The sequence below is a fragment of the Bos grunniens genome, chromosome 2, assembly GCF_055505025.1.
Source record: "Bos grunniens cultivar Pamir isolate PY7600 chromosome 2, Bosgru_T2T1.0, whole genome shotgun sequence".
Taxonomy (NCBI): Eukaryota; Metazoa; Chordata; class Mammalia; order Artiodactyla; family Bovidae; genus Bos; species Bos grunniens.
Genome location: NC_141166.1, coordinates 135,736,170 through 135,751,242, shown reverse-complemented (window position 1 = coordinate 135,751,242; position 15,073 = coordinate 135,736,170). Strand labels below are relative to the sequence as shown.

The 15,073-nt window shown below is 39.7% G+C and overlaps 1 protein-coding gene across 8 annotated transcripts in view; it reads right to left on the bottom strand.

The window, feature by feature from the left end:
• Window positions 1-2,460: 2,460 nt before the first annotated feature.
• The window catches only part of TUBGCP5 (tubulin gamma complex component 5), a 50,386-nt gene continuing 37,773 nt past the window's right edge, over window positions 2,461-15,073 (bottom strand). For 7 of the 8 annotated variants that reach the window (XR_015149324.1, XM_086362629.1, XM_086362627.1 and 4 more), the window contains 8 exons: window positions 14,753-14,935; window positions 10,052-10,136; window positions 9,817-9,937; window positions 9,149-9,327; window positions 7,804-7,929; window positions 6,927-7,015; window positions 4,277-4,377; window positions 2,461-2,840 (listed from right to left, as the gene is read on the bottom strand). Coding sequence is in view for 6 of the 8 variants with exons in the window: in XM_086362629.1 (XP_086218755.1) it covers window positions 2,794-2,840; window positions 4,277-4,377; window positions 6,927-7,015; window positions 7,804-7,929; window positions 9,149-9,327; window positions 9,817-9,937; window positions 10,052-10,136; window positions 14,753-14,935 (931 nt within the window). In the remaining 2 variants the exon portion in view is untranslated. Of the gene's footprint in view, window positions 2,841-4,231; window positions 4,378-6,926; window positions 7,016-7,803; window positions 7,930-9,148; window positions 9,328-9,380; window positions 9,938-10,051; window positions 10,137-14,752; window positions 14,936-15,073 lie in introns of those variants that run through there. The other variant, XR_015149302.1, reaches the window with a different exon arrangement.

Below are 15,073 nucleotides of genomic sequence, written 5' to 3'. Positions count from 1 at the left end.
TCTTGTAGTGAGTCTGTGCCCCTGTGCTATGAGGTACTGGGTGTAGGGGAAGAAAAGCATTTTGTAGTATGCCTGTTATTCTTGCAGTCAGTCTGTGCCCCTGTGCTATGACCTTTCCGAGTACTTCTTGGTTATCTCTTCTCTCTGCTCCTACACACACACACACACACACACACACACAGGTGACACATGAAGGCTAGAAGGAGCTGGAGTTGACTATAATCCTCTGGGCATATTATGAAATGGACACTGTTCCCTTCCACATGGCAGAAGCACAAGAGGACTTCTCTCTGATCTTCACTGTGAGAAACTGGCAGTGGTCTTAAAACTCACAGAAGTGTGCCTCATCCCTTATATCCAGATCTCCTGGAGTCTTTTAACTAAGAGTTTCATCCACATTGAGCCTCTAGTGATTTATCAATTATAATTTAAGTTCCCTTAGCCTGGTTCTGGTTCCTGCAAAAGATGAATAGTGACTTCCAAGCTCCTAACATGCTCAACTGGAAAACTGTAAGATTAAAGGTCCAAACAGAACCAGCAGAAAAATTAAAAGAGATCCCATCAAATTCCACATATAGAAGGTAGTTTAATGTACATCAAAGCATTAACTTTCCCACACAACTCAAGAATCACCAGATGAGTGTAGCTGATGCACTGATGCAGTTCCAGCAGACAGCTTCAATGTTGCTCCTTGGGTGGCCTCAGCTGTAGAGATTATGCTTGCCCTAGGGTCATGCAACAAATGACTGATGGAGATGGGGAACAGAAGCCAATTCTCTCAGCCCAACACGGGACAACCAGCTGGGACAGCTTTTCTCTCTGGCCAGTCCATCTCCCTTTCCCTTTTCACTGGGTGCTCTGTACTTTGGAGGCTACTTTCCAAAGAAATTGGTGACGGTTTGTAAAGTCTATCCTTCCCTCAATTTAAACTCTGCTAATCTTTCCTTGGAAACTCTAAAGTCATGAGAACAAATGAAAAGAACAAATATAGTATAAAACCAGTCTGTGGCAACAACAAATTCTAAATACTCATTTTTTAAAGTGAAAACATTTCCTAAGTATCCTACGAATAAATGTATCTTCTATTTCAGGTTTAGTGACACAGACAATAAATTTAAGTCAGTTTATGAAAGAAGTTATGTTTTGGTATGTTTGACATGATGATTTTTGCTATGCATAAAGAACTTTACCAAAACAGCCAGGCCATTATTGTTTGGGCCTTGACTCCATCATAACTGCTTTATATGAGCATGCGCTTCCATCAATTTCCACAGTTGTGACTTGTAGGACCAGATTAAGAAATACTTCTCACATTTTACAGTTGTTAGGTTGCACTGCAGTCTTTTCTTGAGACCTGAAAGTAATAACTTACTCATTGCTGGCATTTGAAGGCCTCCTCAGCAAACTGTTTCCAAGACTTCAGAGTAAAGTCTGAGACCTGGGCTAGTTTCCAGGACCTCTGGTTGGCTGAGTTTGCATGCTGTAAAACAACTGAAATTGTGTACAGGGTAGGAGCCCCTGATGCTCAGCTCTGAGGCTATTTGGACTTCAGTTCAGTTCAGTTGCTTAGTCGTGTCTGACTCTTTGCAACCCCATGAATTTCAGCATGCCAGGCCCCCCTATCCATCACCAACTCCTGGAGCTCACTCAAACTCCTGTCCATTGAGTTGGTGATGCCATGAAGCCATCTCATCCTCTGTCGTCCCCTTCTCCTCCTATGCCCACCCCACCCCCACCCCCAGCATCAGAGTCTTTTCCAATGAGTCAACTCTTCGCATGAGGTAGCCAAAGTATTGGAGTTTCAGCTTCAGCATCAATCCTTCCAAAGAACACTCAGGACTGATCTCCTTTAGAATAGACTGGTTGGATCTCCTTGCAGTCCAGGGGACTCTTAAGAGTCTTCTCCAACACCACAGTTCAAAAGCATCAATTCTTCGGTGCTCAGCTTTCTTCACAGTCCAACTCTCACATCCATACATGACCACTGGAAAAACCATAGCCTTGACTAGATGGACCTTTGTTGGCAAAGTAATGTCTCTGCTTTTGAATATGCTATCTAGGTTGGTCATAACTTTCCTTCCAAGAAGTAAGCGTCTTTTAATTTCATGGCTGTAATCACCATCTGCAGTGATTTTTGGAGCCCCAAAAATAGCTGTTTTCAAAAAATAAGTAGTAAATATAGTGCTGAGTCATAACTGCTAGAGAAATACAACTCTACAAAGAAAATGTGGGAACACTGAACAGTAAATATAGTTTTAATCAATTATGGTTAGCTCACGAAGGCCATATAATAGGATTTTTGTACCACAGCTGGCTTTACATTTATTGACATTGGTTGAAATTGTTTTCTATCCTGGAACTTTCCAAGCATATAAAAATACATTTTTCAACTGCCAAATCTACGACAACCTTTAGGGAAAATAGTATGTAAAACTATAAAAAACTTCTGTGACTAAGCAAAAGGGGGAATAAAGTGCTTTATTTTAAATCTTAACTACATTTTCAAAAATGATATATTTTACATTTAAAGGTACCAATACCATAAAGCTATTGCTTACAGTAGGAAATATAAGTGTAAACAGACTGTATTCACTTTGCATTGATAAAGTTTTATACATATAACTCTATATACCAACCAATAATCCCAAGAGAATACACATAAAACCCACTTGTTTAGACAGTAGACAACAGTTTAAAAATAAACCAAAATAAGAGTCCCATTTCTTAGCTCCGTATGGTGGAAATGTATATGTATAAAGATTAAATCTGAGGTATTTACTACACTGAAGATATTTAACTTTGTTCCATGCCAGCCATGAGTGATAGTGCTAGAGATTCCACTGTGGGAAGAATAAAAATAGGTTAACAAGACAGATTTAAACGACAATGGCTGAATAAGCTTTAACCAATGTCTCAAAAAGTATTAGACATTTTCTATTTTTAATGAAAATACTAATTATCTTTAACATATACTAAAGATAATAATCTTCATTTATTAAATGCAAATTGAAAAACTATGATTTACTTCTATTTCATAACATTTTAGTTTTGAAAACAACAAAGAAAAATCTGGGTTTTACACTGAACAAATCACATTTTTTGAAATATCATAAAACCTGGACTTACTTCATAACACAACACTCTGTTCTAAACTATGAATGGAATCTGTTTCCTTTAACACATTTTTAACACAGTACTTTTCTGGGCCAAGGGTATAAATGCGGGAGGCTGAGAGGTGGCAGTGGGGGTTTACAACATTAGTTTTTATATACCTGCATAACAGATGAAAGCCTCTTCATTGTAGAAGAGTCAACTCAACACAGGAAATTAGGGATCTGTGAGATTAGAATTGTCTTCCAGCCCTGCTGGCCCCCAGCTTCCACATCACTACGTACAGGGTAAGCTGGGAGCGGGGAAGACTGGCTCTCTGTGCGGGCATCTCGGATTCCAGCCTGCTACACCAACAATGGGTTTCTCTGTTCTGGCAGTCTATGTGCCTCTGGTCAGTCACTGCCCCACGTACCTGCTCTGTGGGTACGGCAGGTTAGCGCTGAAAGGCTCATCTCATAGCAGAACTTAATTTACTTAGATGTCTTTGCATTAACAACTTTTTGATATGTTTTTGTTTATTCCCAGTGTTCTGTCTTGTTACTCTAACAGTGTTTTTAAAAATGTTCACCTACTCTTAATGAGCATACCACAATCTGAATATACAGAAATAGGGAAAAAATTAGCCCAGCATACTTTTCCCAAAAAAGCTGTGCAAGAAATACTACTTTGTCCTTTGTGTCTATAAACATACAGCTCTTTTCTCCCTGTGACTCGCCACACAGACCTGTTTGCTTCCTGCTGTTTTGAACAGTCAGGCTTGCATTTCTTTGTTTAAGAGTCAGCCTTGGGAGTTTTAAAATTGCTTAAAAAAACAAACAAACAAAAAACAAAGCAAACTGACCTCCAAACCCTATTTTTTGAAAGGAATAGTTACAAAAGCTATGCATGATAGTGAAATGTGACTGAAACCGATTTTGCCATCTGGTTTACTTATGGTTTTAGAAATCCATTGGTGTTACACATGATATACCAGAAAGCAGTATCTTCAGTCTCAATATTTTACATCTGATTCACTTACACCACTTACTTGGAAATCAACTGCTGAGGGACTTTCCAGGTTTGAAGTAGTGAAAAATTCTAAATCTTCATGAGATCAGTAACAAAACAGTAACAGACTGAGTTACCGGAAAATATAAAAGCAATAATATTTTAACATAATACTCACAATGGGGAAAGGATCCTCTACAGACAGCTTTGTTTAAAATGGTTACAAGAAACATATGGCAGTTTTTAAAATCAGACTCCATTTTCTCTATAGATTCCATCCTAGGAAAGAGTAAATTTCAATTTAAGTAAGCATATAAGGAGTTACTAAGCAGGCTATAAAATACCTTTGGGGTAATTACAAATGTGCTTCAGTTTAATTTATTTAGATTCCTAAGTCTAAAGATTCTAAAATAAAATAAAATAAAATAATAAAATAAAGATTCTAAAATAAAATATAAAATCTGCCAAACTTTCAAAGAGTCTGAAGGGCAGTGTCATTAGGACACAAAACTTCTGCTCCAGCATGCTGCTGAGTTCCAGAGTGAGGGTCACTGGGGACAGTCCCCTTTTTTGGCCACAGGGCTTAGGAGATCTTAGTTCCCTGACATGGGATTGAACCTGGGCCCCCTGTAGTGGAGTCTTAACCACTGGACTCCCACGGAAGTCCCTCCCTTTTCTACTGCACAATTCTATATTTTTACTTTTCAAACGCATACCTTCTTTTGAAATAAATAGCACATTAAAAGATATAAAAAGTTTATTTTTAAAAATTACTAAAAACTTGTTAATACAGGCAATAGCAAACACCCACATCCAGCTTCAGCAGTCACCCCTCCCCCCAGCCCCACATCTTCAGAAGCAAAGTTGACATCACAGCATTTCAGGCGTAAATATTTCAGTATCACACTAAACACAAAGACTCCTTTAAATCCGTAGCCACAATACCACATGTTTAAAAATTCTTAATGATTTAAAAAATATCATGAAATAATACTGTTCAAATTATACCTATCTTTAAAATTTTTTCACTTTTTTGCTTTAAATGTGACTCAGGATCAATTAATGTCCACAAACTGTGATAGTTAATATGCTTAAGTCCTCCTCACGTCCTGCTTTTTTTCTTACAATTTACTTGTTGAAGAAACAGTTCTATTTTAGCCATGTGTGCACAGCAGTATTATTACCTTCTCCTCCATCTGACAGTGACATGGAAGGAGAAGTCTCCTTCACACACTGGAAGCAGCAACAGTAAAGCAACAGTTGCTTTACAATAAGACTCCTGTTTTCACCCCGGCAATTAGGGATTTAACCTACCATCGGAGTTTCTTCATTGAGAGCATTTTGATAAAGCCCTATAGGTTAGGATTTTCAGTTCAGTTCAGTCGCTCCGTTGTGTCTGACTCTTTGTGACCCCATGAACTGCAGCACGCCAGGCCTCCCTGTCCATCACCAACTCCCAGTGTCCACTCAAACCCATGTTGATTGAGTACGTGATGCCATCCAACCATCTCATCCTCTGTCGTCCCCTTTTCCTCCTACCCTCAGTCTTTCCCAGCATCAGGGTCTTTTCAAATGAGTCAGATCTTCGCATCAGGTGGCCAAAGTATTGGAATTTCAGCTTCAACATCAGTCCTTCCAGTGAACACCCAGGACTGATCTCCTTTAGGATGGACTGGTTGGATCTCCCTGCAGTCCAAGGGACTCTCAAGAGTCTTTTCCAACACCACAGTTCAAAAGCATCAATTCTTCAGTGCTCAGCTTTCTTTATAGTCCAACTCTCACATTCATACATGACTACTCAGAAAACCATAGCCTTGACTAGATGGACTTTTGTTGGCAAAGGAATGTCTCTGCTTTTTAATATGCTGTCTAGGTTGGTCGTAACTAGGGTTTTAGATTAGTGCTATAATGAACTTTCAGTTCCTTACTAATATCAACTAACTATAAACTATTAACTCTTAACAGTCTAGTCAACCAGACTTAACACTTTTATTTCAGGCAAGTAATACCAGCAGCATAACATTAATTTTATAAACAAGAGAAGGACAAGCTGTTGAGCTACACTTTCAAGGTAACAGTAGAAGATGGTATTCTGGATAGGAAGAAAGAGCTCCTGGGTTTTCAAGTGTCCTCTGACTTTCTATGTGATAGGCGTGAATAATAAACACCCTAACAGTAAAATGTACAATCATTCTTCTAGAGGTCTCTAAAATACGATTTTGAACTGAAGTCTAGCATAATGTCCCGAATTTGGTTTAAAATAACTGAGTGTGTGGGAGTGAGCAGTAAACATAAAACAAAACTGGGTGTCACTGTCATCTGCTGAAGTGGAGTAATGGACTCCAGGGTCTGTTATGCTTCCCCTCCACCACCCTGCCACCCACTTCTGTGTATTATCTGGAGGCAACCATAACAAAAACTTAGCAAACTTATACAACAGTATGGAGAAGGAAATGACAACCCACTCCAGTGTTCTTGCCTGGAGAACCCCATGGACAGAAGAGCCTGCCAGGCTCCAGCCCATGGGGTCGCAAAGATTCAGACACAACTGAGCAACTAACACTGCTATACAACAGGAATGTAATTTAAAGATAATTGCTTCTGCTAATCAAGACTTCAGATTTTTCTTACTGTTTCACCAGCCACAAATTAATTGCATGATTTTTGATGCTGTCTATTCTTTAGACTAGATAATTTTCAATTCTTTCCATAATTGTAAGTGTATGTGGTATGTTGTCACGATGAAAAAACAAGACTGCCAGAATGAAGTCAGCTAAAAGCAAAACTGAAATGGTCACAGCACAGAGCTCCACAAGCCGCATACTTACTGCCATGCCCCCAGGCCAGCCTGCCACCCCTCTGCAAACATGAGAGCCAAGTTCAACACCTTCATGATGGCTTCCTTCACAAAGCTGACCTGGAGAGAAAGCCATGGAAGAACACAAACCTGGTGACCATGTTTGAACACCGACACCAACACTTTTACCTAATTTAAATGTCACAGAAAAAGTTCATTAATGCAATAACTGCCTTCCAAGTCTAAGGCCAAGGGAATAGCAGAGGACGAGAAATGTTAGATGGCATCACTGACTGAACAGACACAAATTTGAGCATACTCTGGGAGACAGTGGAGGACAGAGGAGCCTGGCGTGCTACAGTCTGTGGGGTTGCAAAGAGTCAGACACAGCTTAATGACTGAACAACAACAACAGCAAAGTATAAGGAAGGGTGCTAGGCTCTGAACACAACACAGTTGGAATTGGGCTGTACCCATGCACCATGTAAAGGTACATCAGCAGCGCAATCTGACCAGCAGAGCCAGTAAGCTACCATTTCCTGAGACAGGTGTTTAAATTCACCAGTGAACGGGGCATGTCATTCCAATGGCTGCATGATGACCTAATCCCATATATTCACATCAAACTGGACACACTCCTGAACAAAAAGTACTACCAGCAGATAAAATTTTCTAATTGAATTCAAGCACAGTGCTGAGTGAGTATAGACTGTCACAAAAAAATGTCAACTGTTTCTTTTAGATCTAATTTCTGGTAATATGGCACATATTTATAATCTCACTGGATCTGGTGCTTCCTTAAAAAAATATTCTGCATATCAGAAGCTTACTAAGCATAAAACTCCAAAGATCACAGACAATTTCCCTTGGCTGGCTTCATTCCTGCCTCAATGGCCAAGTTCATGTACCTTTTCTCTCAGCAGACATCGATCATGGATGGTTGATAAGTATCTATAGTGAATTTTAATCAACTGATCTAAATCCTTGGCTTCTTCAACTTGATGTTGAAACTCCAGCCCTGTACTGTGAAGAATCTTCAAAGAGAAAGATGACAAATTTAATCAGCATATCTTTTCTGTGAGAATTTGTATACAATACACAAAACTTTTTTACCAACTTCTTCTACATTCACTTGCACAGGGAGGGAATGCCTCACTCTGGACTAACAGATTGCTCCTGCACAGAGGGACAAGTATAGAAAACTGTATAGAAAACGCACTGATTTTTTAAAAGCATCAGGTAAACTGAATTTATATGTTTCAATAAATTCCACTACTTACACAATGGTCCTTTAAAAGGAGCATAACTGTACTTTAAGTAGAAAACAAAACAAAACAAAAACAATCTCTTACCATTTACCCTCAACAATTAAGGGCTTAAAAAAAAGAATGCATATATATGCAGAACTGAGTCACTTTGCTATACAGCAGAGATTGGCACGACACTCTGAATCATCTAAACTTCAAAATAAAAAATTGAGAAAAAAGACTCAACAATTAAGAGATTAAGGTTGCCCTCTGAAGGTCACTAGTGTACAGAAAACAGAGGGCACCTCTGCCATGTGGACCATGTTTAAAACAAAGGCTTCAAAGGCACACTTCATCCACACACAAGTGGGCTCTAGAACCTATCTACCAGAGTGACTACAAATTTTTTTAGCAACCATTTTAAACCCCAAGTGAATATTATCCTCTAATAACACTGCCACTGTTCAAATATCTGATTTTTCTCTTCAGAACTTCCTCTAGAACTGGTTTTAATATGTGTAAGAAAAGCTATTTACGAGTTACTTCTTATATTTAAGAAAAAATTACATAATCTGGCTGCATTTTCCCTCTTATACTCCATACTAGCCTGACAGATTTTTTTTTAGGCTTCCATTACTAAAAATTGAAGCCATTTTCCAGGGATAGCCCTGTTACCACTGGTGAAATTTAAAGGAATACGTGGCAAGTTCTGATGGCAATTCCAAAAGAGGAGCTCTGGGTGTGTCGTTCCAAGGGGTCACTAGACAAGAGAAAGAGCAGTCTCTGGATACATGTGCTCTGGCATGTTTAAAAAAAGGAAAGAAAAGCAAACACTTAACCTGCTGCCATGTTATTTTATGATCAAGTTTTTAGTATCTGGTATCTTCACATTTACAGCCTGTAAGTATTCTGCACGCTTCTTTGTATTTATATATATATTACAAGCAATTCTCCATGAACATATGTACATACGGTGATAGAACTAAACGGATGGACAGACACAAACCCTGGTCATGATGTAGTTGTGTAAGCTGTTCACAAAGTGCATGAGCTTCACTCTTAAGAGGAACATACGATGAACCTGCAGTCTTACTGGCTCCTTCTGTGGGCCAAAATGAGCAGCTGTGTCTGGGTTACCTAAAACTCCTTCTTTACGTTGTGATCTGTCAGCAGGATTAGGTAGTTCTGTAAAGGAACAAAGAGGAGAGGGGTGGGAAGAGCATCTGCTTAGACCTCACCTGCACTACTGCCCTAGGACTTGTGATGGTGTCATCACTGGCCCTGTGAAGAGCACTTGTCTGGATGCACAGCAGGGACACTACCTTCCCTATCTGGAAGGTGAAGCAATAAAAGTTGCTGTATCACTCTGATTATCAATGTCATCAAAATGTAAAAACAAAGTCCCATTAACTTGTCATTAAAATTTTTTTCATACGACCCCAAAATTTTATTTCTAGTTAAATTCTGGTTAAATTCGCAATTTAGTTATGGTATTTCAGATTAACTGTACTGATTCAAGAAGTTAATTCTGATGTCTGTAAAACTATTATGTAATGCCATAAATTTATGTCATTCTGGTACCTGTGTATATATAAAAAATGACCTAAGACCACCAACCTCTCTGAAAGAGAGCTAAAATTAAATTATAATTTATCTGCTGAAAACAAATCTTACCACCAAATAATAAAACATCCAGGCTATATTTTGCCCATTTTATTTGCAGTAAGAGAAGGAACACCTGATTATAAATTTTTTGACATTCCAAACTTATAACAATGTCCACAGGCCATGGGACCTATGAAAGCAAAAACAGAATTTTCACTGTTTAGACTCAGAACAGAAAGTAACCTGTTACTTGTATGACTTAATTTTAACAGAAAATGTTCTTACAAAGAATATCAGCACATACCTTATAGCTCAGCGTCAGACCATCTAAGATATGAACAGGGAGTTTCTTCTTAGCTGTGTCAACATTCTCAAAAGATATAGATAGACTAGATAAAGAGATATCAGTTTTAGCTATTTAGCATTTTAATTTAATTTATATATTACAACAAGATATTTCATAAAAGAAACACAAATATTCCAATAAAAGTATATTTTCTAAGCATATGTTGCAGAATAGAAATCAGGGTTTAGAATTAGGGAAAGGGGGCAAAATTTTAAAATAATGAGTTTAACTATAAAAAACGAGATAGAGTAAACCTACTTAGGAAAAAAGATGAAGTCAGGGAAGGTTAACCTGCCATGTGCTTAAACCTGGCAGAGTTCAGCAACAGGCTCAGGAGACAGACCCTCTGCTGAGGGTGGTGTGAGTGTGTGTCTGTCTTGGGGAGGGGCACTGTTCTCCTCACCCTGGAGAGCACACAGGCAGTGTGTGAGCAAGCATGGAGTCTGCTTCTAAAGCAAAGGTGTCACAGACTGCTTTATCCACTCTTTCCTAATAAGCCTGAGTGTAACTCTCAATAAAATGCAGCTACCGTAGGGCATGGAAACGTCCCTGAGCCAGGCACTTGTCCTTAGAACAGTTCTGTCAGTGGACTGAGCAATGACATGACTCTCCCACGATTACAAAGCACCTCTGACAATGCCAGTAAGCAGCCCACAAAAGATTAACTGTAAGGCTTCAACCAGAAATATAAAGGGCAGTGTGTGATTTATGAGTTTAGCCAATTCATTCCATGTCACAAGCTAGTTAGAATTTTTTAGTACACATGTGCATCCACTGAGTACTTAGTAGTCACCTACTGAATACCTTATCTGTCAAGTGCTGTACAAGCAGGTGATAAAGAAATCAATCCCTCCCCTTCTTCCAGAGGCTCAGAGCCCAGAACAAATGCTCAGTCACCCTCTTGTCACCAAGCAGACATAGGGTGCTGCACCAAGCCAGATGGGCAGATCACTGCTGGCCATGCCCACGGGACAGCAGGTAACTTAAGTAACTGGGGAGTACAGAAAAACGTGAAGGCTCCTGGGGGAGAGGATATAGTTCTCAAGGAAACCAGAAATATTCCTGAATTGGAAATCTCTGAATTTCCAAATCTCTGGAGAGTATGGTGGAGAAAGTACACAATATGTCTGTACCTTTGTGTGTATAAGAAACAAGGTGGGGAGCCGAACAATGAAAAGTTTTCTCCCTCATGAAAAGCTCAGCCTACCTGCTCTGAGGCACAGAGGAGCCTCAGCATGAGTGGCAGTGGGGTGACTCATGTTCTGAGTGGCCCTAAAGGGCCAAATGGAAGGGAGAGACTCTGAGACAGCTGGTAAGGAGGTGGCAGGGAGTACTGGAGTGAGCACTGAGATGGGGAATATTAGCCAGGAGGCAGAACTGAGGGACTACGGGTGTGTGAAGGCTGGCAGAGAGGAAGGAATCTAAGGTGAGCCTCATGGGCACTGGGATGAACAGCAGTGTCCATCAAGGAGAAACAAAGGGCTCAGAAAACGATGAGCTCAATGATGTAAACATGACATTCGAGTGAAGTCATGAAGTGCTGGTTGTGCAGACGCCTGGGCCAAAAATACAGATTTGCAGGTCATTAGGGGTTGCTGAAGCCATAAACATGGAATGAAGATGCCCAAGGCAGGGGAGCAAAAAGCTATACCAAGGGTGGGTGGAGGTCAAAGGACCCACAGGGAAGTTGCAGGTGGAACACCAATGACATGGGAGAGGTGTGAGCAGGGCAGGGGAGCCTGGAAGCGAGGGAACTCATGGGTTCAGACTTAGGAAGCTTGAGGGCACAGACAGGCACCTAGAGCACATGGGAGCCACAGGAGAAGGGGTCCCAAAGTGACGGCTCATCTGTCTTGAGTTAAATCTATGAAAGAGAAACTCAATAAAAATACCACTAAGTTTTTGCTTTCATTTTTCTGGGTAGAACTAGACAAAATGATAAAATACATTTGGAAAAATAAATAAACAAGAACAGCCAAGAAAACCTTATTGCTAAAACAGAATGCTACTAGCAATGTGAATAAAAGAACAGTGAAACAGGATGAAAAATCTAGAGACACAATGTATATAATGAGTGTATATGAAAATTTAATGACAAAGGGGTAATCAAACAAATAGGGAAAATAATTTTTTTCAAAAAGAAATAAGCAATGGCAACCAGTCATCTGGAAAAAGATAAAACTGGATCTATTTCTCATGTTTTTTAGCTGAGTAAACTCTAAATGGATCAACATCTAAATGTTAAAAAAAAAAAAAATCCATTAAAGCATTAAAAGAAAACCTGGGTGGAATTTCTTTGTAACTAGGAAAGAGTAAAACTTTCTTAATTATGACTCAAAGTCCAAAAGTAGTAAGAGAAAAGACTGATACCTGGTAAATACACTATAATACACACACTAAAAAAGGACTGCAGGGCCAAAAAGAAACTGTTACACCATAAGCAGAACAAAAGGACAAATGTCAACCTGGGAAACCTACAGAAAGAGCTTCTAAGGAATTCCCTAGAGGTCTCGTAGCTGGGACTCTGCATTCCACTGCAGGAGGCATAAGCTCAATCCCTGGTCAGGGAACTAAGATCCCACAAGCCTGACAGCACAGCCAAACAAAAAGAGAGAGCTTCTAAAAACAAAGAGGATAAAGACCAATAAATAACTTGATACTGACAGAAACAGTGGCAAAAGATATGGATAGTTCACTTTAAAACAAAGGCAAAAATACACATATGAAAAGATGACTAAGAAAAATGTAAATTAAAACTATATTGAGACATCATTTTTCGTCATCAGACTAGCAAAAATCCCAAAGTCTGACAACATATTCTGTTAGTGAGGTTGTGGTGAAAGCTATGTTGGTGGGAGTCAGAAAAAAATACAGCCTTTCTAGGGACTTCCCTGGTGGTTCGGGGGCTGAGACTGTGTGCACTAGCAGCCGGACTAAAAGTGCCTTTGCATTAATGATCTTAACTTAAAAAAACAGAGCTGTTTTATACAATTAAATCTAGAAAAACAAAAACAAGGCAATTCCTAAAAGTAAAAAATAAAACAAATGAACCCAACCTTGTATCAGTGCTATAATCACATGGAGAATTAGTCCAAGTGATCTTGAAAGACAGGATTCTGATGACTTGAAAGTACAAAGAAGAGAATAAAGTCACAAGCATGTTCTAAAGTCTCAGCGGGTTTGTTGCTGCTATTGTTACTTTGGAACTACTATGATTTATTATAGAATAAATCCAGTAAGTATTTATATTAACGTGTTGGTAATCACTCAAGGAGAAAGATACAGAAGAAAATCAAAGAAGTGAAATCTTGTAATCTTTAATAAATATTGGAAAGATCAATATGAGCATATGATTCATTTTCCTTTTTCTACATATTTCCTAGCTCCAACCACCGAGTGAGTCCAGAAGTATTGATAATCCAGAACAGACGAACACTCTGGGACACTGAGCAAGGGCCTTTAAAGTCACAGAAGAGACAGGACGGGTGCTCCTAGGGGAGGTGTACTGCCTGGGGCAGGAAGTGCACAGGACAAGCCCAGGTATCCAGTCCTAAAAGCAAGGATGCTCTCCAAGATTACTAGGGTCAAGTGAAGGAGTTCCCTTTGGGTAAAAATGGGACAGTCAAACCAAGAAACAGGAATAACTGTAATAGACTGAAGCATTCTAAAAATAACAAAATTCACGAGTTTCTATTGGTAGTGGAAAATATAACCTTAACTTTCCCTGGCCCCCTCTGGGGATTACTGGGCATTAATTTTTTACTACGAAAAGAATCTAGCAGTTACCCTGCTTTTACTAACCAAAGTTTTTGATGAAAATTCTGCTTTTGTGCAAAAATCAAAGGTAATACATCACATAAAAATAAAAGGAATTATTTTATGTACTACTTAGAAGTAGAATCTGGTATGGCTGCGGGGAAAACAATGTTCTAAGTGGCATGAAACAAATGTTAATTATCATCATTATAACTTTTCAAGGGCCAAGAAGGGTGCCAAGAAATGCAGCCAAGGACGGACACAGAATGGGAAAAAGGACTACCAAATGGGATGGAAGATGAGCCTCTGCCATCTAAGTAATCTACTGGCACCACCCAGGCCAAGTGGATCAGCAGGCAGGAGGAGGGACAAGGAGGAGGGAAGGTGAGCTCCCCGACTAAGGAAAAGCCAGTACAACTCTCTGAAAACAGGCAACCCTGCCCATGAAGAGAAGTAAAATCTCTCTTCCCCTCCTAACTCGGGTGGACTCTGACTTGGTCTGTGGTGGAAGTGAGGGTCTGTGAGGCCTGGAGTTCAGGCCCTGGCGGTGCCAAAGGCCCTGCTCTCACTCTCTCAGAAAACCGCCTGTGACACCACCATGAATGCTGGTACAGCTGGCTGGAGAGGAAGAACCATGGGGCAGGAAGGCGGGCAGCGTAGACCCCGGCCACGTGAGCAAGGCCATCAGATCCTGAGAGGCCACATGCTCCCATCTCACATCTCCTCTCACTCAGCTGGGAAGTGGCTGCTGCCTCGGTTTTCTAATGTGCAAAATAACATTAATAGAACTCACAGGGATCGGTGCGCGGATAAAATAAGATAGCATAAAGAAGTCATAGAAGAGTTTGGGGCACATGGGTTATTTTATAGCATTTAAAAGAAAAGGTGCCTCCCATATTTTACCGTGAACTGTCTTCAGGATAACGTTGTCCTACTGCTTCTTGGAGCTGGACATTAAGAAAAGACACATTCTGCCAGGTTTCCCTTTCCCTTATTTTATCAAAAATTGACGTGTAGAAGTCATACATGGTATCTCCCCCTTCCATTAAGAAGAAATTCCTCATGGCCTGCAAGTATTCAACCAGCCTGAAAGAATAGAAAAGTCACAGAAAGACCTTAGGCTCATAAAATAGGATTCTAGACCAGTACCAGGTTTTGTACATCATTTTTAGTGAAACAGGTTTACATACTACATTTACTAAAATCAGAAATACTAAAACATTT